This window comes from Chelonia mydas, chromosome 3 (assembly GCF_015237465.2).
Source record: "Chelonia mydas isolate rCheMyd1 chromosome 3, rCheMyd1.pri.v2, whole genome shotgun sequence".
NCBI classification, from domain to species: domain Eukaryota; kingdom Metazoa; phylum Chordata; order Testudines; family Cheloniidae; genus Chelonia; species Chelonia mydas.
The window spans coordinates 37941156-37965629 of NC_057851.1; the positions used below are offsets into that span (position 1 = coordinate 37941156).

The 24474-nt window shown below is 42.3% G+C and overlaps 1 protein-coding gene across 6 annotated transcripts in view; it reads right to left on the reverse strand.

Moving 5' to 3' along the window:
* ERICH1 (glutamate rich 1) overlaps positions 1–24474 on the reverse strand; it is a 109145-nt gene that overhangs the window by 4787 nt on the left and 79884 nt on the right. For 5 of the 6 annotated variants that reach the window (XR_006289403.1, XR_005224590.2, XR_006289404.1 and 2 more), the window contains 2 exons: positions 11918–12292; positions 6306–6500 (listed from right to left, as the gene is read on the reverse strand). Coding sequence is in view for 3 of the 6 variants with exons in the window: in XM_037894179.2 (XP_037750107.1) it covers positions 6306–6500; positions 11918–12292 (570 nt within the window). In the remaining 3 variants the exon portion in view is untranslated. Of the gene's footprint in view, positions 1–797; positions 2331–6305; positions 6501–11917; positions 12293–24474 lie in introns of those variants that run through there. The other variant, XM_037894180.2, reaches the window with a different exon arrangement.

Below are 24474 nucleotides of genomic sequence, written 5' to 3' on the forward strand. Positions count from 1 at the left end.
CCAAGTGATGTGTCCCCAGTTTATAACAAAAATTCTTGTTATTAATCCCTAAATGCACCACCCTGCACTTTTCACTATTAAATTTCATCCTATTACTATTACTCCAGTTTACAAGGTCATCCAGATCTTCATGTATGATATCCCGGTCCTTCTCTGTATTGGCAATACCTCCCAGCTTCATGTCATCCGCAAACTTTATTAGTGCATTCCCACTTTTTGTGCCAAGGTCAGTAATAAAAAGATTAAAAAAGACTGGTCCCAAAACCGATCCCTGAGGAATTCCACTAGTAACCTCCTTCCAGCCTGACAGTTCACCTTTCAGTGTGATCCATTGTAGTCTCCCCTTTAACCAGTTCCTTATCCACCTTTCAATTTTCATATTGATCCCCATCTTTTCCAATGTAGCTAATAATTCCCCATGTGGAACCGTATCAAATGCCTTACTGAAATAGAGGTAAATTAGATCCACTGCGTTTCCTTTGTCTAAAATATCTGTTACCTTCTCAAAGAAGGAGATCAGGTTGGTTTGACACAATCTACCTTTTGTAAAACCATGTTGTATTTTGTCCCAGTTACCATTGACCTTTAACTACTTTCCCCTTCAAAGTTTTTTTCCAACCCTGTGCATACTACAGATGTCAAACTGACAGGCCTGTAGTTACCCGGATCACTTTTTTCCCCTTTCTTAAAAATAGGAACTATGTTAGCAATTCTCCAGTCATACGGTACAACCCCTGAGTTTACAGATTCATTAAAATTTTTTGCTAATGGGCTTGCAATTTCATGTGCCAGTTCCTTTAATATTCTTGGATGAAGATTATCTGGGCCCCCCTGATTTAGTCCCATTAAGCTGTTCAAATTTGGCTTCTACCTTGGATGTGGTAATATCTACCTCCATATCAACTGAGCTTGTGCTAAGCAATGTGCAGCTATATAAAAGCACAGTCTGGCCAGAACTTCAGCCTTAACACAGAGATTCCCTTCTATTTAACTATATTTTTGATTGCACAGCAATCAGTACCGTAGATATACCTATCACATTTAAGACTGCTCTGTAAAGTCATTTTAATGCAGCTTTCCTATTTTATTTCCTTTTGTATGAATACTCTGCAAAAATGTTATTTTGAATAACTTGAAGGCATATGTACTGTACCTAGGTGCAGCATAACTATTACTTTTCCTGGCCTGCAAAACACAAACGAAATATTTTTAGAGGACATCTCTCAAAGAAAACCAGCAAAAAGTAGCTTTCAGCTCTTTAGTGAGTGATAATTTCCTAGGCAACAAGAGAGGAGTCTATTTTAGACTTGGTACTCGCCAACAAAGAGAAAATGTTAACAGACAAGGGAAGGGAGCTAATGAGTAGAAACTGAAGAGGTCATATATCAGGGAATAATGACATTATTTTTCTATTGGATAATTACCTATGCTCTTAACACACACTCAGAATTAGGACTAAGAATCACTCATTCTAAAATTTGCAATTCCCAACAGCATATAAAAGCTTTATCTTCTAGTCACAGACCATTTTTTGTCTCATGCACAATAAGGTGACATGAAGCAGCTCAACCTCCCCTCCAGCGTAGACTCACAAGCAGCATTCTGTTTCCCACACTTTCTGGAAGAGGTGAGTGAAACTTCTACTATGAGAGATTCCTTTATATTTGACCCCTATCCCTACCCTCTTCAGGTGTATGGAACATTTTGGGTAGAGAGGGCTAGAACAGTGGTCTCCAAAGTGGGGTGTGTGCACCCCAGGGGTGCACAAGACCATCCCTGGGGGTGCGCGGCAGGAGGAGCGCTGCCGGCATGATGGCAGCAGCGCTCCCGGACCTTTGATTCTTCGGCCACAGTTCAGCTGTCCCCGCTCTGTCTTTGGCAGCACGCCGGCGGTAACTCTTTTTTTTTTTGGCGCTTCCCTAGAGCTGGACCTGGGGGTGCATGATCCAAAAAGTTTGGAGACCACTGGGATAGAAAATGGTACACGTTTTTTGTGAAAAAATTCAAAAGAAGTGAAAAATGTTAGGTTTTCCTTGCAAACATTTTCACAATTTTTTAAATTTTGAAAATGAACAAAAATATTTTTAGAAAAATTGCCATTTTTTAATCTTATTTTTAAAAATGAAAATTTTTGATCACCTCTAACTTTGGGGTGATTACTGAGGTGGAAACCATCCAACTCCCTCAGTCTGCCCCCCCAATCCCCTTCCTCTGGTTCTGGAGTGAGCTAGGGGACCACCTCTAGATTGGTTAGAGTGCACCACATTATCATAGGTGTCCTGGATTTCCCCGTCTCTTTTCAGGTACGTTTCCTCACTTGGTACGAAGTCCTAAGGGCCAGAGAGAGAATGACAGCTTGAAGTGCGTATCTCTACAGTTTCACTGTCCTAAGTAGTCTCTGCCATGTCCTCTCCCTGCAACTCTGATGTGTTTCCCACCTCCTCTTCCGGACATCTCCACCACCACCATTGCATGCTCTGCCAAAGAATAGGAACTAAGAACTTAAAATAAAATGTAAATTTCCTTTTTTCTTTCTTCTGTCTACTGAACAATACCTCCCAATCACAGTAATGTTCTGGGAGGTGTGGAGAGAATTCCAGATAAATGCTTTATTCAATTATCTTTTCTATAACAGGCTAAAGCAATAACACCATTATAAAGTTCAGAGATGAGGAAGATACATTATTATGTATAAGGAGAGGGTCTGCGTAAAGACTTTTATTCATTCTTCTTCATGACTCCCCACTGCAACATCCTTCATTAAAGAAAAAATACCCCCCACAAATTATTAGCCGTTTGACCCAGGTGTCTTACACTGAATCATAACCACAGGTAAAAGGGGTTCTTTTGTTAACTTATTGCTTCTTGAAGCACAGGAGAAAAAAATGGGTTTGTTTTGCAAAAATAAGCCTCTTTGCTAATACTAATAAAAACTGTTTTCTTTTCATCAAGTTAATGAGGAATTACCCTTTATTCTAGGGCATCACAGCCCAGTAAAAAAAAAACAAAAAAACCCCCACACTCCAGAAACAAAGGCAAGAGAATCATATGAGCAAGTCCTGATAGAATTTAGATCTCATGTTTGGGAAATATTGTGGTTACTAAGAAGTACTCAATGTTTTATGTTTTTGAATAGCCCTGAATTGTGTTTCTGTAATGAGCAGCTGGAGTTTGCTGAGGCAGCAAACTTCTGTAATAGCTACAAGGAAGGTTGTCTGCTTTTATCAGCTTTCTATTGTAGATTAATTCTGGGGTTTTTTGGACTATGAAAGAAAAAAGTTTATTAATTAAAAGGTAGAAAAATAAATACATAATTAAAAAATTATGTCGGAAGTAATTTCTTACCATTACATTGTAGCTCTTTGAGATTTCAAAAAATAAAGTTAAAAAGTGATTACCTCTGCTGAGGTAAGTTAGTATAGAGCAGAACTTTAAATAACAACACTTAAGATACAGAAGGCTGGATTCTTCTCTTACATTGGTGTACGTGAGGAATAGAAATTTGATTGTATTGACCAGTGGAAAATAGGTGTGAGTGACAGTAGAACTGAACTAGGAGTGACTAAAGACATGAGGAGAAAATCAACTGGAAGAATAAATAAGGCTGTACACCAATAGGGATGTTTTCAGTCTTCTAAAAGAGGAAAAAATACTTATTTCAAAGGGCAACTCTGCTGTGAATGCTTATTTTTCATTTTCTGAGTGGATTTTTCAAAGTTAATTTGTTTTCTTTTCCTTATTCTGTTCAACAGTTGTGTTTTACCAAAAAGAGAGAGACAGAGAAAAGGTGAGTCTGATCCAAAAGCCCACTGAAGCCAGTCGAAAGATTTCCATTCACTTCAATGGGTTCCGGGTCATGCGCACAGTGACTATAATGACTTTGCACATGACTCAGCTCTCACTTCTCATTGACTTAATGGAAGATGAATTAGGCCTTTTGTTAAAGGCCCAATTCTGTTACCCCTATTAATGCTGAGTTGTATTTTGCTTTGAGAGTATTTATTCTGAAATCAGTTGGATATACAACGTACTTAAGGGTAGCAGAATCTGGCCCTAAAATTCCAGCTCCAACTTTAAGCAGTTCACCTGTGATCACAGTGAAGGATGATTCTTTACATTTACTGTACACATGCATTTTATTCCACATGCAGATGCACTGCCAATCCACCAGGTCTTCAAGTATTGAAAAATTTCAAATGTACTTTTTGAAAGAGTAGGGAATAATAGCTGAGTTCTGGTTAATAGCCTCAGACTGTAAACCCTTCAGGGCAGAGGTTCTCTCTTTTCTGGGTCTGAACAGCAAAATGATGCACCAAACTCTACTGGGGCCTTGTGGTGTTACCATCACATAAAATTATAGTAGGTTCTAATGGCCAGTCCTCTATGAGTTACTGTCAGGTATCTAATGGCTACTGTCTTCACTTACTCAGTTACTGCACTACTGGGACAGAATACAGCCCTGTATTCATAACCTAAACTCTATTGCAGTGGTTCTCAACCCGCGGCCTATGGGCCAACTGTGGCCCAATTGGCACACAGCTGTGGCCCAATTGGCACACAGCTGTGGCCCAATTGGCACACAGCTGTGGCCCAATTGGCACACAGCTGTGGCCCAATTGGCACACAGCTGTGGCCCAATTGGCACACAGCTGTGGCCCAATTGGCACACAGCTGTGGCCCATATGACATCCTCAGGGCCATAAAGGTAGTATTTTTATATGGTGTGGATGTGCCCCACATAACACAAAGAGCGGCATATGCTGCCCGCAATGATAAATAGGTTGGGAACCTCTGCTCTATTGTAATAATCTTTGTACAAAGTATGCCTTGTAAAGTATCATTTGAAAATTCATACTTTGCTGGTCAGTACTGTCCTGGTAAAATGTGTGTGGCAACATTGTGTGTGAGGTTATAAGATTCCCCGTATGATGTTGTTAACACATGTTCCAAACCCCACAGCCCTGCCCAGGCAGAAGTCGGGTCTGTCCTAGACAAAGGAAGGAATGTATGCTTCCCTTAATTTGCATTTAAGCAGTGAAGAGAGTTATCGAACAGGGAGGGAAAACAAAGGAAGTTCAAACAGGTGAAAAAAACCCAGCAGGGAATATTTTTCCACATAGACCCTTTGTCTCCTGCGTCTCAGCTGGAAATGTTTTCCAAGAGGGGAACTGAAACTATAAAAGGGAGGGAAAAACACTACAAGGGACCCCTCTCTCTCCTGGCCCATCTTATTCACTACATCTGAAGAGACAAAGGAAGCAGCCATTGGACTCTGGGAGAGGGGTCCTGACCTAAAGAGTTTGGCCAGTAAGACTGCTGAAACACGTAGTGAGAAAACTTTGATTTGAATCTAATATAGTTTGTTAAGTTAGGTACCAGTAAGCTTTTTATCTCTATTTTTGTTGTAACTACATCTTTCTTTGTAGTTAATAAACTTGTTTTATTGGTTTATCTCATCCAGTGTGTTCAAGCTGAAGCATCTGGGTAACTCCATTTGGGGTAACAAATTGTGTGCATATTATTTCCTAAAATGAGTAACGGACTTAATATATTTGCATTGTCCAGGAGAGGACTGGGCAGTACAGGACACATTTCTGGGGTGAAATCTGGGAGTAGGACTGTGTTGGTGTCACCCTGTGGTAATTTTTAAGACTGATAAGAATCAAGGTGTGCCTGGCTGTCTGCAGCACACACAGACATAGCTGGGATTGAGTTCCGTGCTGGAGGCTGTTTGTGAGCAGTCCAGGTTGGCGGTTACAGCAGCAAGACACTGGAAAGGACACCCCAGGTTAAATGGCAGGGATGATACAACTACTCATTCATCTGAATTCTACCTTGATAGTCACAACTACCACTATCTTACTCATTACTTTTCAAGACGCTTTAAAGCACTATACACAATGGTATAGGTATAGTTCACAATACTGGTTTCTTATTCTAAGCATTGAGAAGAAACAGGGACTAAACCTATTCAAATAGCTCATCTCTTCCTATGCAATTCTGAGAGCCTTCACCTCTCACTAACTTCTTTGAGAGCTGAGGACACTCAGCACCTTACAGTACTGGCCACTACTGTGGTTTCATATCAGTCATAACTCTTCCCCCCCCCCCCAAAAAAAGGCAAATTAATGTCTTCCCTGTGAAGAACAATGCTTTCATAATCTAGTAATAATCTTACTTTCACCATTGTGTAGTTATTTAGTTACTGTTTTGTCCCTGTATGAGAATCATGACAAATTTGAATATTTGAACATTTCTAAATGTTGAGAAGAACATCAGCAGTATGATGAGTTAACTGCACATACCTGGCAGCATCATGGAATGTTCTTGGAATTGTTCCAAAATGCCCTTCAATCTCTCAATATCCTGCAAAAGTACAAGGGATTTCATCTGATGTAGAAGTGTCACATCTGAGGAAGCCATGCTGTGAGATTCAAGATGTTGTAAAATCTCTTGGACAGTTGCTGAACTCATAGCTGAATCCGTGCATTTTGATTTATCTGAACAAAGAAAGCCAAATAAATTTAGGAACTTTCTCCATGTTTATTGAAAATTTGTTAATTACCTTTACTTTTAAAATACATTTCCTTCCTTTTTATTTACACTTCCTTAAAACCAATACCATGCTGTACTGACATGCAGCCTGTTTCTTCTTAACATGATAGGTAGGAAGATCATAGAATCATAGAATATCAGGGTTGGAAGGGACCCCAGAAGGTCATCTAGTCCAACCCCCTGCTCAAAGCAGGACCAAGTCCCAGTTAAATCATCCCAGCCAGGGCTTTGTCAAGCCTGACCTTAAAAACCTGTAAGGAAGGAGATTCTACCACCTCCCTAGGTAACGCATTCCAGTGTTTCACCACCCTCTTAGTGAAAAAGTTTTTCCTAATATCCAATCTAAACCTCCCCCATTGCAACTTGAGACCATTACTCCTCGTTCTGTCATCTGCTACCATTGAGAACAGTCTAGAGCCATCCTCTTTGGAACCCCCTTTCAGGTAGTTGAAAGCAGCTATCAAATCCCCCCTCAGTCTTCTCTTCTGCAGACTAAACAATCCCAGCTCCCTCAGCCTCTCCTCATAAGTCATGTGCTCTAGACCCCTAATCATTTTTGTTGCCCTTCGCTGGACTCTTTCCAATTTATCCACATCCTTCTTGTAGTGTGGGGCCCAAAACTGGACACAGTACTCCAGATGAGGCCTCACCAGTGTCGAATAGAGGGGAACGATCACGTCCCTCGATCTGCTCGCTATGCCCCTACTTATACATCCCAAAATGCCATTGGCCTTCTTGGCAACAAGGGCACACTGCTGACTCATATCCAGCTTCTCGTCCACTGTCACCCCTAGGTCCTTTTCCGCAGAACTGCTGCCTAGCCATTCAGTCCCTAGTCTGTAGCGGTGCATTGGGTTCTTCCGTCCTAAGTGCAGGACCCTGCACTTATCCTTATTGAACCTCATCAGATTTCTTTTGGCCCAATCCTCCAATTTGTCTAGGTCCTTCTGTATCCTATCCCTCCCCTCCAGCGTATCTACCACTCCTCCCAGTTTAGTATCATCCGCAAATTTGCTGAGAGTGCAATCCACACCATCCTCCAGATCATTTATGAAGATATTGAACAAAACCGGCCCCAGGACCGACCCCTGGGGCACTCCACTTGACACCGGCTGCCAACTAGACATGGAGCCATTGATCACTACCCGTTGAGCCCGACAATCTAGCCAGCTTTCTACCCACCTTATAGTGCATTCATCCAGCCCATACTTCCTTAACTTGCTGACAAGAATGCTGTGGGAGACCGTGTCAAAAGCTTTGCTAAAGTCAAGAAACAATACATCCACTGCTTTCCCTTCATCCACAGAACCAGTAATCTCATCATAAAAGGCGATTAGATTAGTCAGGCATGACCTTCCCTTGGTGAATCCATGCTGACTGTTCCTGATCACTTTCCTCTCCTCTAAGTGCTTCAGGATTGATTCTTTGAGGACCTGCTCCATGATTTTTCCAGGGACTGAGGTGAGGCTGACTGGCCTGTAGTTCCCAGGATCCTCCTTCTTCCCTTTTTTAAAGATGGGCACTACATTAGCCTTTTTCCAGTCATCCGGGACTTCCCCCGTTCGCCACGAGTTTTCAAAGATAATGGCCAAGGGTTCTGCAATCACAGCCGCCAATTCCTTCAGCACTCTCGGATGCAATTCGTCCGGCCCCATGGACTTGTGCACGTCCAGCTTTTCTAAATAGTCCCTAACCACCTCTATCTCTACAGAGGGCTGGCCATCTCTTCCCCATTTTGTGATGCCCAGCGCAGCAGTCTGGGAGCTGACCTTGTTAGTGAAAACAGAGGCAAAAAAAGCATTGAGTACATTAGCTTTTTCCACATCCTCTGTCACTAGGTTGCCTCCCTCATTCAGTAAGGGGCCCACACTTTCCTTGGCTTTCTTCTTGTTGCCAACATACCTGCGTTAGATGCTGAATATGGAAAGTAAACACGACACCAGTAGGACTACCAATGAATTGTGAGGAATCTAAACTCGCCACCTAGCTTTTCTAATAAAAACAAATTGTGATTTATGATAAAGTAGGAAGGACTAAGGAAAAAACTGTACTATAGTCAAAGCAAGTGTCTGTGTACAGTACCACACACATATTTTTATGGATATACATATACAGAGAGAGGGTCTGCTGTAAAGCTTTTTGGGAGACAACTGATCATCTTATTCCTGCATATTAATATTTATGCTTTGAAAATATATATTATAGCATGCAATAAAACTAGAAAGGAAACTATGATTTCTCATACTGTGCTGTTGCTTCTCCTAACTTCTCCAATGCCAGTACCTTTGAATGGTTTGTCCCTATAACCCCCTCGAGACAGGCTTTCTTTAAAGTTAGCTTTTCTAATAAAAACATTTGTAAGTGATGTGTTTAGATTCCTCCTAATTAATCTTTCTAACAGAAATATAAAGGTATAATGCAACGTGGTCATTGGTAAATCATGCTGAAAGCATGGCTTCCAATTTTATCTAAAAATGGGGAGGGAAGTGGGGTACCCAATGAGAAAGCTTGTGATAAAAGCAAACAGCATAATTTCAGATCTATATATAAACCCTCATTTGTCTAACAGGCAAGTCAGTCATACCGTGATATGTAGATGCGACATCTAAGCCATAACATAGATTTGCTTTTGCCTGACAATTTCTCTTTTGTGAATAATCAGGTCCATGTTGGGTTTACTGTCTGCGCTACAGTTTTGGAGTTAGGGCCAATCTGTCAATCACTGACAGAATTTAGCTTTGCCTATTTTGGAAACTGACAGTCTGAATACTTTTCGTTAGAATTGTGCAGCCAACACAACTATGGGAAAGTGAACAGGATTCCATTCTGGCTCAATGAATTGTTAACTAAGAGTCAAATTCTACTCTCAGGGTACATTTGAGCTGGGAGGTGAGTGTCTCAGCTTGTGTAGCTATACCTGCACTAGCTCTGCTTGAGCTAGCATGCTGGAAATAACAGTGTAACTGGGGTACCATAGGTAGCAGCTTGGGCTAGCTTCCCGAGTATGTATCTAAGGTGTCTGGGTGGGTACACAGGTCTACATGAACTGTGAATCACAACTCCCTGCTCAAATTTAGATATACTCCTAATTACAACAGTGTAATTCTAGAGTAACTCCATTAAGGTCAGTTGAATTACTTTTGATTTACACTGATTTAAACAAGAGCGTAATTTAGTCATAAATTCTAACTGCAAAATCTTTATTACTGATGACAATATATGAGCCTGAAAAACGGTGTTTGGCTTTCATATAACAGGCTTAGGCCTGGTCTACACTGCCACTTTACAGCGCTGCAAATTTCTCACTCAGGGGTGTGAAAAAACACCCCCCTGAGCGCTGCAAGTTTCAGCGCTGTAAAGTAGCAGTGTAGACAGTGCACCAGCGCTGGGAGCCACACTCCCAGCACTGGCAGCTACAGCAGCGCTTTAACGTTGCTAGTGAAGACATACAGACCTGAGATAGAGTAGACATCTTTTTACATGTAATCTGAACAAATTTTATCTGAAAATCATTGAGGAAAAAATAAATATGAATTCCCCAAATGCCATTTTTACAGTCATTTTTCAAAGATGTTCTATACCTTACAGGTGAATTTTATGAGACTGGGGTCCAACAGCTTTGGCTTATGATAGACATTTTATATGCAGGCAAACTATTTGAAATTCTCCACATAGTTCCACCAGGAATGTCAAAGCTGTGTGTTGTGAAAAGGTGACATTACATGTCCCAGTTTTAAAGCTATGTTCTGGATCCCAACAATGTAAACAACAGTATTTTGCACTTACAAAGCATGTTCCATTCTTCATTATACTAAATTGCTTTAGAATATGCACAGGGAATCACTTCACCCATAATTAAAATCACTTCACTCATCACTAGTTACTTCTCAAGTGGATTCATGACAGAAGCTCCACAGAACAATACTTTAATAGGACGACAAGAGAAGAATATTGTGTCCACTTGAAACAATAGGGATGTGCCTGATCCCAGTCACCTGAATTAGAATATAATAGGACATCAGATCTAACACGTTGATAGTCTTTTGAAGGGTGCTACAGCATCTTTAATGGCCACAGGTTACTAAAACCTCAGCTATGCATCTCATCCACAAGATCCTTAGGTCCTCCAGTAAAGCTCCTACTGCTTCCCCATTTTCTCTGGGTGACTGGTGAGTTGGAAAGTCATTGTAGCTCTCCCTGTACATCATAAATGAATCAAGAATAGTAGTACTTGTGGCACCTTAGAGACTAACAAATTTATCTGAGCATAAGCTTTCGTGGGCTAAACCCCACTTCATCGGATGCATGCAGTGGAAAATACAGTAGGAAGATAGATATCTACACACACACACACACACACACAGAGAACATGAAACAATGGGTGTTATCATACACACTATAACGAGAGTGATCAGTTAAGGTGAGCTATTACCAGTAGGAGAGAGAAAAACAAAAACAAAAAACAAACCCCTTTTGTAGTGATAATCAAGATGGGCCATTTCCAGCAGTTGACTATTTCCCCCATGTTTATTTTTCCCCCCTACTGTTCCTCACAAGTTCTTGTCAACTGCTGGAAATGGCCCATCTTGATTATCACTACAAAAGGGTTTTTCTCCCCCGCCCCCTCCTGCTGGTAATAGCTCACCTTAACTGATCACTCTCGTTATAGTGTGTATGATAACACCCATTGTTTCATGTTCTCTATGTATATATCTATATATGGATCTATATATATAGCTATATATAGATATAGATATCTTCCTACTGTATTTTCCACTACATGCATCCGATGAAGTGGGTTTTAGCCCACGAAAGCTTATGCGCAAATAAATGCGTTAGTCTCTAAGGTGCCACAAGGACTCCTGTTCTTTTTGCAGATACAGACTAACACGGCTGCTACTCTGAAACAAATGAATCAGACACTGGAGAAGGGGGAGGCTTCCTGAAAAACAGGTTGGAAAATAAGGACAAGAAAACTCAGATTAAAACAGCAATTACTTCTGTAATTTGAATGTTTCTGACATCAAGCAATTCATCTGGATGTTGATTCACAGAAAAAAAAAACAATTTGGATGATTTAGCACTTTTTATCGAAGGTTCACAAAATGCATTACAAAATATTATACACATTTTAAAGATGGGGAACCACAGATCTCATCTTTTACATCTGGGCACCTACTTGCATATTTAGAGACCTAAAAAAGGGAACTGAGTTTTAGAAGTGCTAAGCACTTGCAGCCCTTACTGACTTCAATGCAGTTATACTAGCAATGGATATAGCCCATTTTATATAGAAATAATAAGCATATTTTTCCCTAATTTCAAGCTGTTATTGTTACTGGAAAAAAAGGTTGATACATACTGTCAGCAAAATAGATTTCTTGCGTTGCCTGCAAGAAGTCCAGAATGCCATCTGCTTTTTCATATATGTCTTTAAAGTCTGCTCCTTCACTGTTGTCCTTCTCAGGCTGATACGTAAAATCCACACCAGTGGTTTTTGTTAGCAAGCCAGTTGCTCTCATCTTTTCTTTTTGTCGTTTCTTTTTCATTTTCCTCTTTTTGTTTTTGCTTATTTTTCTGCCATCTGTCTGCTGCAGCTGTAAATTATCTTGAAACAGAGTCTCATGCTTCCCAGATTCTGTTTGTTCTCCATGTAAATTATCAGGATTTCCAACACTGTTCTTTCGTTTCGTCCTTCGAATGCGCTTTCTCTTGGGTTGTCCGCAAGAATCCTCCACTGTAGGTTTAAAAGAGGGATATTAACCACTTCCCCCCCCAAATTCTGACATATATAGATACCCCTAATCTTACTCTCTTTCCTCAGTGTGGCTTTCAGTATTACCTATCACACTTCTTGAGTCCAATTGGTCCAGAAAAAGAAATGGCCTTACCCACCTTGTCTTTCTAATATCCTGGAACTAACACAGCTACAACAACTGCAACTGCAAACATCTCCTTGAATGCATCAGACAGGAAGGCCAGTGTCTCTCCCCTTCCACTGCTGATGGAGACTTCTTTTCATCCCATTGGTATGAAAGGCCTTAAGACTCATGGCCATATTAAGTATGACCCTACTCAGGGAAGAGGACAAAAAAGCATCCCGCCCTTGCCACGCATGGGGGCACAACATAATGATGGTGGAGCTTCTGCTAGGCTACCACGGGTGGCTGATAACAGAGCCAAGACCCCATACGTCTGAACACCAGCTAGTGGAGTTGATCAAGCACAGAAGAGCATTGTATGCAATATCCTACAAACGATTGATGGAGCTCCTATATGTTCCAACTGTAGGGCTGTGCCTAAAAGTTCTCAGTCTTCGGCTCTTTCCTCTTCTCCATTTACACCACTGATAGTTTTGGCCTTGGACATCACCTTTATGGCGAAAGACATTTAAGGTAACAATGCCCTTGACTCACAATTGCTGATCTCTCTCACTGCCTCTCTTGTATGTCATTTCCTGGCTATAACACCATAACTTCCTGACTGTTTCATTTTTTAACAGGCTGAAATGTCAAGGGGATGAAGTACCTCCTTTGGCTTTCATGCTCCTTTATTCAGAGCGTAGCTTTGCACCCAAACCAGAACTCTGACATCATCCATAACACTGAACTTACCTCCTCTCCCACACATCTCCTCAGAATGCAAGTCTTGCCTGTTACTACCCACAGAATATTGCCAAAATCCACCCTAACGTTGACTGTACTGCTGCTGAAATCCTTATTTATGCCTAAAATATTTTTCTGTCTAATTAAATGCAATTCTCTTTTATGGTCTAATGACATCCTTACTCTCAAACTTCAGGGGGCCCTGAACACTGCTGCCATTCTACTGTCTCACTTCAGAAAGCAAGACCACTTAACCCTTCTTATTCCTTTATCTTCACATTCTGAATTCAATTGAAAACACAGGTCCTGATTCTCTGTAAGCTAGTTTTACACCAGTGTTACTCTGCTGAAATCAAAGAGTTTCTCTACATCATTACACCAGTGTTATGCTAGTGAATCAGGTCCACACTCTTGGTTGCTCTGCACACTTTGTCCGCTTGCCTCTGACATCCACAATTTGTCTGGCCCTCCAATCTTGGCCTCTATTTTCTCAGTAGTTGGGGACTTTTCATTTGTGCTTCCTCTTCTGTCTCGAACTCAGTTAGCTCTGAGCCACTTTCTCTCTTTTACAACCCTCAATTCCTCTTTAGCTATGGATGACTCACCGCAAAGACATTTTTGATACCTTCTATGAAGGAGGCTGTGGAGCATTTCACATGCATGACATTTGAGCTAAACATCTTTATGTAGGATTTGGACATATGGGATGTAGGAAAAATACAGTCTGTAGTGCTGGAGGAGTAAAATATGAGAGCTAAAGGCAGGGATGAATGGGGGAAGAAAATATAAACAAAGCACCAATGTTGCATTTTAAGATCTACATTGGCCTTGACTGGATTAAGTTGGTAATAAGAAGTAAATCCTATGGTAAAATTTGATAACTTTTCTTCTCTGAGATTACTTAACCGTCTCTTTACATAAGCACATCAGTTTCGGCTCATGAAAGCATCTGTAACCTGTTTCAGCTGCCAAATGCTCCAAGACATTTTTAAGACAGCCTGAGACCACTAAGGCTCAGGGCAACAATTTCATACCGTGGAGCAAGGCACCCCCAAAAGACTTGAAACTGCCAAGAAAACGTCTCAAAAGGGAGGAAAGGGCTTAAGATAATAGAAATTTTGAGTCAAGTCCAAAGGTTTTCCTATCCTTTGTAGCTCAGGACAGCAGGAGGTCTGGAGACAGCAGGGTGAGCAGGCAGAATGAACTGATTCTTCTCATGTATACTGGCTCCCAATGGTGTACTTCCATTGATTTCAATGGAGTCACACCTGATTTACACCAGTGTAAGTTAGAGCAGAATCAGAGGCAGCATTTTTATAAGGTGTACTTAGTTCTCTTCATCTTTCTTAAGTTAAGCTTCCTGTCCTCTAGTCATTTCTTGCAGGTCTTTTCTGAACATCTTACAGTGTTTCTACATTTTTCTGGTATTATAGTTCACAAAAGAACTTGCCACTTTGTACTCCATGGTACTCCCTGCTGGCCAATCAGATACTGTACCACTGATATGACGCTCAATGGCAGAAAAAAATTCAGTGTTGATAAATGCAAAGTAATGCACACAGCAGGAGGGAATAATTTGAAAAACTCGATAGTAGGCTCTTAATGAACTGTATCAACTTAAGAAAAAGACCTGGTCATCAGTGTGGACAGCTCAATGAAGATCTTTGCTCAGTGTGCATCACTGATAAAAATAAATAAATAAGAATGTTAGGATGGATAAGAAATGGGATAGATAATTGTTAGCATATAGGTCTGTTTGTTAGCCTGGGATAGTCTTTTGATACTCTTATACCAATGTGTGTAAACAAAGGACAAAGACACTGTGATGTTGCTTCTGCCTAGTCAGATGGATCTGTTAGTACAATGGGAATAGATAAAAGCAGTTAAAATGTTACTCAGAGCACACTTTCAGATTGCCTCAACCCCTATCTCAAGGCAAAATCAAGCAACCAGTTGAGGGGCAAAAGGGTTTGGGGGAAGGTATAAAACACTACAAGACCAAAGAAATGCCCGTTAATGACCAGAGCACAACCTCACTCCTTACCCCTCCCATGGGGTAAAAGAAGATGTGGGATGAAGACCCCAAAATGCAACATGACCCTAAATTGTAAGGGGTGGGGCTGTGGGCATGCATTTCAGGTATAATGATGCCTTCTGAGGAGCAGGGGATGAGACACTGGGAAACAAGGCTCTGCGGCATCAGAGTTATGGAACATGTTTGCTGGAAACTAACCCCAATAAACATTGCATTGTCTACACTTTGGACTTCTGGTCTTCTGCTTTCTGTCTGCATGACAAGAACCAGGGGAGAGGGTGAAGGGAAAGCTGTCTCACAATAATAGTAAAGAAAATATTATAAAGCCATTGTATAAATCAGTATCACTTCCTTTTCTGCATTAGTACATTCAGTTCTTGTCACCCCATTTTCACTAGAATATAGCAGAATAGATGGGAGTTAGGAAATAGCAACGAAAACAATTAAGAGAATGGAAAAATCTGGAGAGAGACTGAAAAGAGTGGGACTATTTATATTACAGCCCAGATGAAAAAGAGAGGCTATGATAAAAATATATGAAATAAAGGAATTATAGGGAGAAGAAAAATCATGTTACGTAATACAAGAACAAGGGAACATTCAATGAACTTGAAAGATGACAAATTCAGAACTGAGAAAAGTAAATATTTTTTCCATAAAATGCACTGTTGGGCCTGTGGAACTCACTGACACAAGACAATATTGAGGCCGTGACCTTGCAAAGATTAAAAAAGGATTAGCTATTTATATGGACAGCAAGAACAACAGAAATATCTAGTTATATTATATAATAGAAATATTAAAAAATAAATAAGAGTATTGGACAGTATATAGGCCCTCAGGCTGAGGGTATAAGCCAGCCTCTAACAGCTGTTGGGGGTTAGGAAGAATCTCTGTCTGAGGGAAACATTAGCCCACAACTGCCACCACAAGTTTTCTTTCACCTTCACTGAAGCATCTGGTCCTAGGTATTGTTACTGTGCATATGGACTATTGGCCTGTTCCAGTATAGCAGTGGTCTCCAAACTGTGGGGTGCAGAAGTATGTTCGTAAGGGCACAGAGGGGCCTAGGCCAGCCCCCACAGGGGGCGAAGAGGGAGGGCCACCCAGTCCCACTCTACCCCCAGCCCCAGCTGCGGCCTCAGACACAGCCCCAGTCTTGGTCTCCTGCCCCACTCCCGGTCCCCGTTGCGGCTCCACTCCCACCCCCAGCTGCAGCCCTGACTGGGGCTCCCTGCCCTTACCACGGGCCCCAGCCGTGGCACCACACCTGGCCCCGGCTCCCAACCGTGGCCCTGCTCCCAGCCCCAACCGTGGCTCTGCTTTTGGCCCCAGCTCCCAATCATGGTTCCCAGGGGGGACACGGACAGGTACCATTATGGGTAATGGGGGGTATGACAGAAAAAGTTTTGGGATCACTGCAGTATAAGAATGCTTATGTCTTTATACTCCTTGCTTGCCCATCAGGATGTGTCATATCACAAGCATTGATCCCATGCATGAGAAATTTAGGGTCAAATTTTGCCATCTTTACTTACTGACTGATTTCAAAGGGGCTCTCTGAGAAGTAAGATACTACTATTTAAGATGAGTCCAACATATTAGAATCTGACCTCTCCTAATCAGCAAAACTCACCAGCTTGCAATACATATTCAAATTTGTGAGATTCCACTGTAAATTAATTTTGATTGATCCGTTGCACCATATATCAGTTTGTAGAGCTACTTGGATTCTTTGAAAAATTCAAGTGACATAAATTTTGCTCTAATAACAACTTCTTGCTATTGATTCAAGAAGTCTGTTATTTCTGAGATATTAGTATGTTCTAAGAATGTATATTGAATAAGCAATTCTAATAAGAACATGTTAAATGTGTAGTTAAATAGAATACTATCATAAAGACATCATAAACACTGCTCCTGTCTGAAATAAAGGAGTCAGATCATTAATATTCATTAGGATGAATGAATCATTTATACAATATTCATACATTTGAAGCCCAGTTTAGGTCTTCAAGGAAAAATAGAAATGATTTTAAATAGTAATGCTTTTCTCTTGCATACTGACATTAATTGATATTCTTATGCATCGATCCCCATGGCATCTGGCCACATGACACAATTAAATACAAACCTGCATTTAAACTGTACACACTAAGCCTGACAAATACTCCCCATTTCTGTGTCTTCCCCCTGGCCCAACCATAAGGAGAAATTCATTGACAGCAACTGAAAAGATGTGTCTTGTACTGCCACCTTAATGTCAGCAAACTGTCTCTGGTGAATCAAAGCATCTAAATAATCTCCACTGAAACACTTAACTTTCACTCCCACATGGAGACTGAGTAAATGCACAGTAGCTGGCTTCAGTCACTAGGGAAAGAGAGGGTGCCTAAGGTAGATGGGTTCTACACCACATAGGGCCAGATTTTTAGGGCACTGAGCACCCGCAGTTCCCACTAACTTGAATTCAAGTTGTGGATGCTCACCACTTCTGAAAATCAGGCCAGAAGACCTTTACAGATTAGAATCAATAGCACCCCAAACTGACAGAAAGACAGTGAAGTGCACAGAGCACAGATTTAGAGGGAGATTTTTTTAAAGGCACAAAGAATAGGTACATGCCCACCTCCCACTGGAAATCCTATGTGCCTTTGAAAATCTCCCCTACAGTGTGCTAATGTTGACCCAATCTAGAAAGCAGGAAGGTTGCTGTGTTCTTCACTAGCTGAAGCTTCCTAGTGGTTTCCAAAGTAGTGTGCAGTACAACATGGTGACAACAAGGGCATAGAAGACTATGACATGGAAGACAAAGCTGGACATGGTTCAACACAAACTCAAGAGGGCACTGTGATTTTTCTTACTACTTATCCCCCAAAAGATAGCTATGTACAAAAAAAGTAGAGATGGGGAAAGATAAAGAGTCAAGCGTAATGTCTGAAGAAATATAGTTCTTGTACATAACAGGTTTACAAAAAGATTCTTTTAAAATGCATTGGATACCTCAACTGCAGCAGTCAACTTTACCATATTTGCTCAGGGACTTTCTAATTCACACAATGGGCTTTTTGGAAGATGTCTGTGGTATTTATATTCAGAGAACAGCATTCATCTTCTGCTCAAATGAAATCAGTTGTGTCCGTATTTTCCATGTGTTTTAAGCTCTTTTTTCCCTCCCTGTCACTACATATTTTTCCATGGTGCACCAAGCAGTCACTGAAGATGAATTTCACTTTGGTTTAGGTTGTTTGAGAGAGAAAAAATATGCTATTTTTGGTGTAACTTAAATTATATCAGCAGGCTGTAACTGATCCAAGAGAGAAAAAACAGTGGCTAGCAAATGCATTAAGACTTATGGTGCATGGGAAAACATAACAATTCTGAAAAGATCTCAAGAGCATAGCACTAGACTTTGGTATTTCCAGTCTCTTGATTTTCTGAAACACAGAAAATGCAGCTGTAATGGTTTTACTCATATGTAATTTTGTTGGTGCTGAAGACGACAACAAAAGACTATCAGCTCTACAAGGCAAGGACCATTATATCTTAGCACTCCTGTAAAAAAAAACCGAACAATAATAAAGTAAAAATCTCAACTCTCTATGACAAACTGACTTTTTCATCCTAAAAGATTGAGTAGGCCTGCACCAGACACATTCTTCACAGTTTTATAGAGCTGAAGGCCAAAAGGGACCAGCAGATCATCTAGTTCAGGGGTCAGCAACCTCTGGCATGTGTGCCCAAGACGGCATGCGAGCCAATTTTTAATGGCATGCTGCTGCCTACCGGGTCCCAGCCGCCGGCTCCGCTCAGCGCCCGCTGCCAAACCCTGGCAGGCAGCAACGTGTCGTTAAAAATCCTGCCCACCCTGGCCCGCTCTTCTCCGCCCCCCGCACAGGGGCAGGGTGAAGAAGCTTGTTACTGCCAGTTGCTGCTGCAGGGCAGGCAAGCTCCCCCTCCCCCTGCCGTGCTACCTGCCTGCCCTTCCTCCTCTCCCTCCCTGCTGCCGATCAGCTGATGGCCCTTGCGAGGGAGAGGGAGAAGCAGAGCCGGAGCGCTCTCGCTGCTCTGGGGAGGAGGTGGAGAAGAGGTGGGGACAGGGCCTTGGGGAAGGTGGGTGGAATTGGAGCATATCCCCTCCAGACCCCTGCCATGAGCCGTTCTAGACAGGGGGCTGGGAGCACCCCCACGACCCCAGCCCACACCGCCAGCCCTCTGCTCTGACCCCTTCCCCCCCCTCACACACACCCCAGCCCTCTGCCCTGATCTCTGCACCCCCCCCACCCCAGCCTCCTGCCCTGACCCCTGCATACCATGATCCCAGCCCTGACTCCAGCAGCCCCCCATAAACCCAGCCCCCCACACTCCATGCCCTGACTCCTGAACCCCCCTCACACGCCCTCTGCCCTGACTCCTGCACCCTGCTCACACACTCTCAGCCCTCTGCCCTGACCCCTGCACACCCCACGACCCCAGCCTTGACTCCAGCCCCCCCACCCATACCCAGCCCCCCCACACCGCATGCCCTGACTCTTGCACCCCCCACATTCTCACCCCCACCGTGAGCACCAAACAGGAGCTCCTACACCTCACCCCATTTCTACCTGCACCCCTTGCACCAAATGGGAGCTGCCCAGGTAAGCACTCCACACTCAAACCTCCTGCCCCAACCCTGAGCCCCCTCCCTCATTCTAGCTCCAGGCCAGACCCTACACTTCAACCCCCAGCCTGCTCCTTCACCCCCAGCCCTGTGCACTCCCACCCTCAGCTCAGTGCAAAGAGAGAGGAAGAGAATGGGCTAGAACCAGGGAGAAGGTAGGTACCCACTCTACTTGGGCAGGGCCGGGATGCCAGACCAGCAGCGGGCTGAGCGGGGCCGGCAGCCGGGACCCTGGCTGGCAGGAGCCAGCGGACGGAACCCCAGACCGGCAGAGGGCTGAGTGGCAGCGAGCTGAGCCGCTCAGCCCACTGCCGGTCTGGGGTCCTGGCCACCGGCCCCATTCAGCCCGCTGCTGGTCTAGGGTTCTGGCTGCCAGCCCCTTGCCAGCCAGGGTCCCGGCCGCAGGCCCCTCTCAGCCCACTGCCGGTCTAGGTGAATGGAATCCCAGGCTGGCAGCGGGCTGAGTGGGCCGGCGGCGTAAGATCAGTATTTTAATTTAATTTTAAATGAAGCTTCCTAAACATTTTGAAAACCTTGTTTACCTTACATACGTTAATAGTTTAGTTATATAATATATAGACTTATAGAGAGACACCTTCTAAAAACATTAAAATGCATTACTGGCACGTGAAACCTTAAATTAAAGTGAATAAATGAAGCCTCGGCACACCACTTCTGAAAGGTTGCCGACCTCTGATCTAGTTTCAACTCCTGTATATCACAGGCCACTAAATTTCACCCAGTTACCCCGGTATTGAGCCCAATAATTTGTACGTTTGACTAAAGCATATATTAAGAACGACATCCCACCTTGATATGAAGACATCAAGAGATAGAGAATTGTCAACTTCCCTTGCTAGTTTCTTCGAATGGTTAATCATCCTCACTGCTAAAACTGTGTCCTATTTCTAATTTGAATTTGTCTAGTTTCAGCTCAGTTCATGTTATGTTCTTACTTCATGCAGACATGGGCTGCAGTAATCCACAGGCTGCAGAGAGCTCCTACTAATGAATTTGTTTTCCCTAGTGATATCTATACCCAATACATGAAAGCCCCAACCCAAAGCATCTTGAATCCTACCGACCTCAATAGATTTGCGATCAGGAGTGCTGGTACTTTACATAGGGACGAGTGGTTACAGAAAGCTTCTTTACTTAGTCACTGTGGAGAACACCACCACCCTGCTTGTCAGCCAGATCTATAATCTGGGTGCCATCTTCAACTCAGATCTCTCTCTAGGTCAGAGGTTCTCACAACAAATTTTTTGGCGGCCTCAGAGTGTGGCCACCATCTTTTACTGGGGGCTGCTCTGACAAACCTGTCTCTCTGTCCCTGCCTTCCGTGGCCCTTCAGCAAGAGCCTGCCCCAGGGAACTTGGATCAGGAATTCACCAGCTGACTGCGGAGTCTCAGGCTCCTGTGTCCTGGCCAGGTGGGAGTGGGGAACTGCCCAACAAGAGCTGCCGCCGACACCTTGCACGCCGTGCCTATGTGTCTCCAGGGGCGATGCCCGGAGCCCCTGAGGAGGCTGTGCAGTGAGGGCACTGACCCCTGCTGGCAGTGTCAGCACAAACACTAAGGTAGCGCATCTCACTGCCCTTGGTAACAGCTATTCAGGAGCAACAACTGGACCCTGCAGGTAGTGGTCACTACTTTGCCCCCCACCCCAATCTCCGCCCATACTTTGTAGGCTGTCATGGCCCCCAAAAAATCCGCTGGTGGCTGCATTTGAGAAATGCTGCTCTAGGTCCTCATATCCAGGCTACCTCTAAATCTTGCAGATTCTTTCTGAATAACATCTCTAAGATATGGCCTTTCTTTATCCAACCACTCAGCTAAAACTTGCATCCAAGATCTGATTACCACACATCCTTTTCTCTGGCCTTCACATATACAATCTTGCCCCGCTCAGATCCATTCAAAATGCTGCTGCAAAGATCTTTTTCCTAACCTGTCACTTTGACCATGTCACCCCTCTTTTTGCATCTCTCCAAAGGCTTCCCCTTCTCCATCGCATCAAACATAAACAGCTTGTCTTACTTTCAAAAGCCCGTCGTGGGCTATCCCCATTCCCCACTCTACCTATCATTGCTCATTTACTATTGAGATGTTGATTCCCATCTCCAATCAGCCCAGGATGCCAGCCTCTGTCACCCACTTGTTGCATAAAGGTGCTTGTCTGAAAATGTTTTCTCCCATGTTGCCCCTCACGCTTGGGAGGAGCACCCTATAAACATCCACAAAACAAATTCATTATCCTCCTTCAAAACTCTCTTTTGCCATGATGCCTACAAAAATATGACAACAGTTAGGCTGCTGGGGTGCAGAGACAACAGCCTATCATGCTGACCAATGCCGGCCTTATCGTCTCCTTGTAGTCTCCTGTCAGTCTGTCTCCATCTGTTATCTCTTGGCTTACACTTAGATTGTAAGCTCTTTCGGGAAGGGAATGTCTTTTTGCTCTGTGTTTATACAGTGCCTGGCACAATGGAGTCCTAGTGCACGATTAGAGCTCCTAGGTGCTACAATAATACAAATAATACAATTAAAAAAAATAGGAATGAATCTGGCTCTTGGAGCTATGATAACTCAATGGCTTGTTTTTTAAACATAAGTATCTTGAATGCTTAATGATCTCTATCAATTTTTATATTAAATTCCATTTTATGCATTTTGACTTTTCTTGACTGACTTCCAACCAGGACCTTTCAGTCAGCCACCTTCACATTTAGACTCTAACCAGCACTTCCTACATTTTCTCATTGGAGTTCCCCAACACCATTTGTAATGACTATTTTGACAAAAAGGGGATGTCTACACTGCAAGTTGAAGGTGTAACTGTAGCATAGGTTGGCATACTTGTGCTAACTTTCCTGTAGCTAGCACAGGTAACGATAGTACTGAAGACATGCAAAAACAACAAGGAGTCCTTGTGGCACCTTAGAGACCAACACATTTATTTGGGCATAAGCTTTCATGGGCTAGAACCCACTTCATCAGATGCATGGAGTGGAAAATACAGGAGCAGGTATAAGTACATGAAAAGATGGGAGTTGCCTTAACAAGTGTGAGGTCAGTCTAATGAGACAATTCAATTAACAGTAGGATACCAAGGGAGGAAAAATAACTTTTGTAGTTGTAATGAGAGTGGCTCATGGTGACATGGTGGCACAGATTTCAGCACAGGCTAGCAGCCCCAGTAGAAGCCTACCTAAGATCCTGAATACTTAGTTGGGTTGCTAGTCTGTGCTGTGCCGCCACGTCTTCACTGCTATTGTTATCCTTGCTAACTAGATCAAAGCTAGCATGGATTTGCCTACCCATGTTACAATTACACCTTAATTTGTGGTGAAGACAGACTCTTAGAGCAAAAAAAGTAGGCAGATGTAAAGATTCACAATCTGGGGAGAATTGGCAATGAAAGTTAAAGCCAGGTTTCTATGACAATTATTATCCTTTTTTTAGGGCTACTGAATCAGAAATGCTGTAAAGGTACCAAGCTGTGGGTGCCCACAAAACTTTTACAGCTTAGCAGCTGCAGAGCTTAATTGCTGTTAAATAGGGAGATTCTTTTCTTAATAAGATTATGTTCTTGTATTTGAACTGAAAATATCATCAAGTTTGTGTGGTTGCTGGGAGTTCCCCCCCGGCCCCAACAATTTATATGAATAAAACTGAAGACATTTTAAACATTTCAAACCACACATTTTCAATAAAATCAATCTGATTTTCTTCTAGTTTTTGTAGGCCACAGATTAACATTTCACAGAGTCGTCTTCACAATCATTTTTTCAGATTCGGTCTTCAACGAATCGTAAGTTTAAAGAACCCAAAGGGTTCCCATTTCCTCAGAAACATAAAACAGAAGTTATGAGAAAAGCCAGAATATTAAAACACTTGAGCAGCATTTAAAATTTGCATTTTCAGTTAGTCAGGATAAATTGATGTAGGATATAAGGTCTAATTTGGACTAATGGATTACAGACTATTAAATGACAAGTGATTTAATGGGAAAAAATGTGATATTTATTTTAATTCCTAACAATTAATAGTATGAAGAACAGAATTTTAGTTGCAATTTGAAAATGGACTTCTGAAAGACCAAAATGATATAGATGAACATGGAAAATCTGCCCTAATTTATCTATTTTAGTTAACATGCTTATCAGATATTTAAACATTTTAAAATCTTCTTTAATTTACTGCACTGTAATAAACTCTACTGATTTTTTAAATTTCTGACAGCATGCCTGATTGTTAGTTATGGTGTAACCTTGTTTATGATGTAGTTCCTAAGGCTACAATTAGTAATTTTTAGCTGCCAGTATAGCCATTTTTAAAAGAGTGGAGAATGAAGTCTAATGAAGTATTATAAGGAATGCAAAGCTTTGGAGTATTTTTATTTTTCAGTATCTCCTCCAGAGGGGTTGTTTTGTGCTGTTAATTCAGATTTAGATTAAAATTTGTACACACATAAAATAGTGGATGAAAACAGGTATGCTTCAAGGTGCCAGCTATTTCCTAACACTGGATATTCAAAGTTCATTTTGTTTATTAAATGGCTTAAAATGTATAGTTAAGTTAGAAACTTCTTAATGTAAGCAATAAGGCCTGGGGGG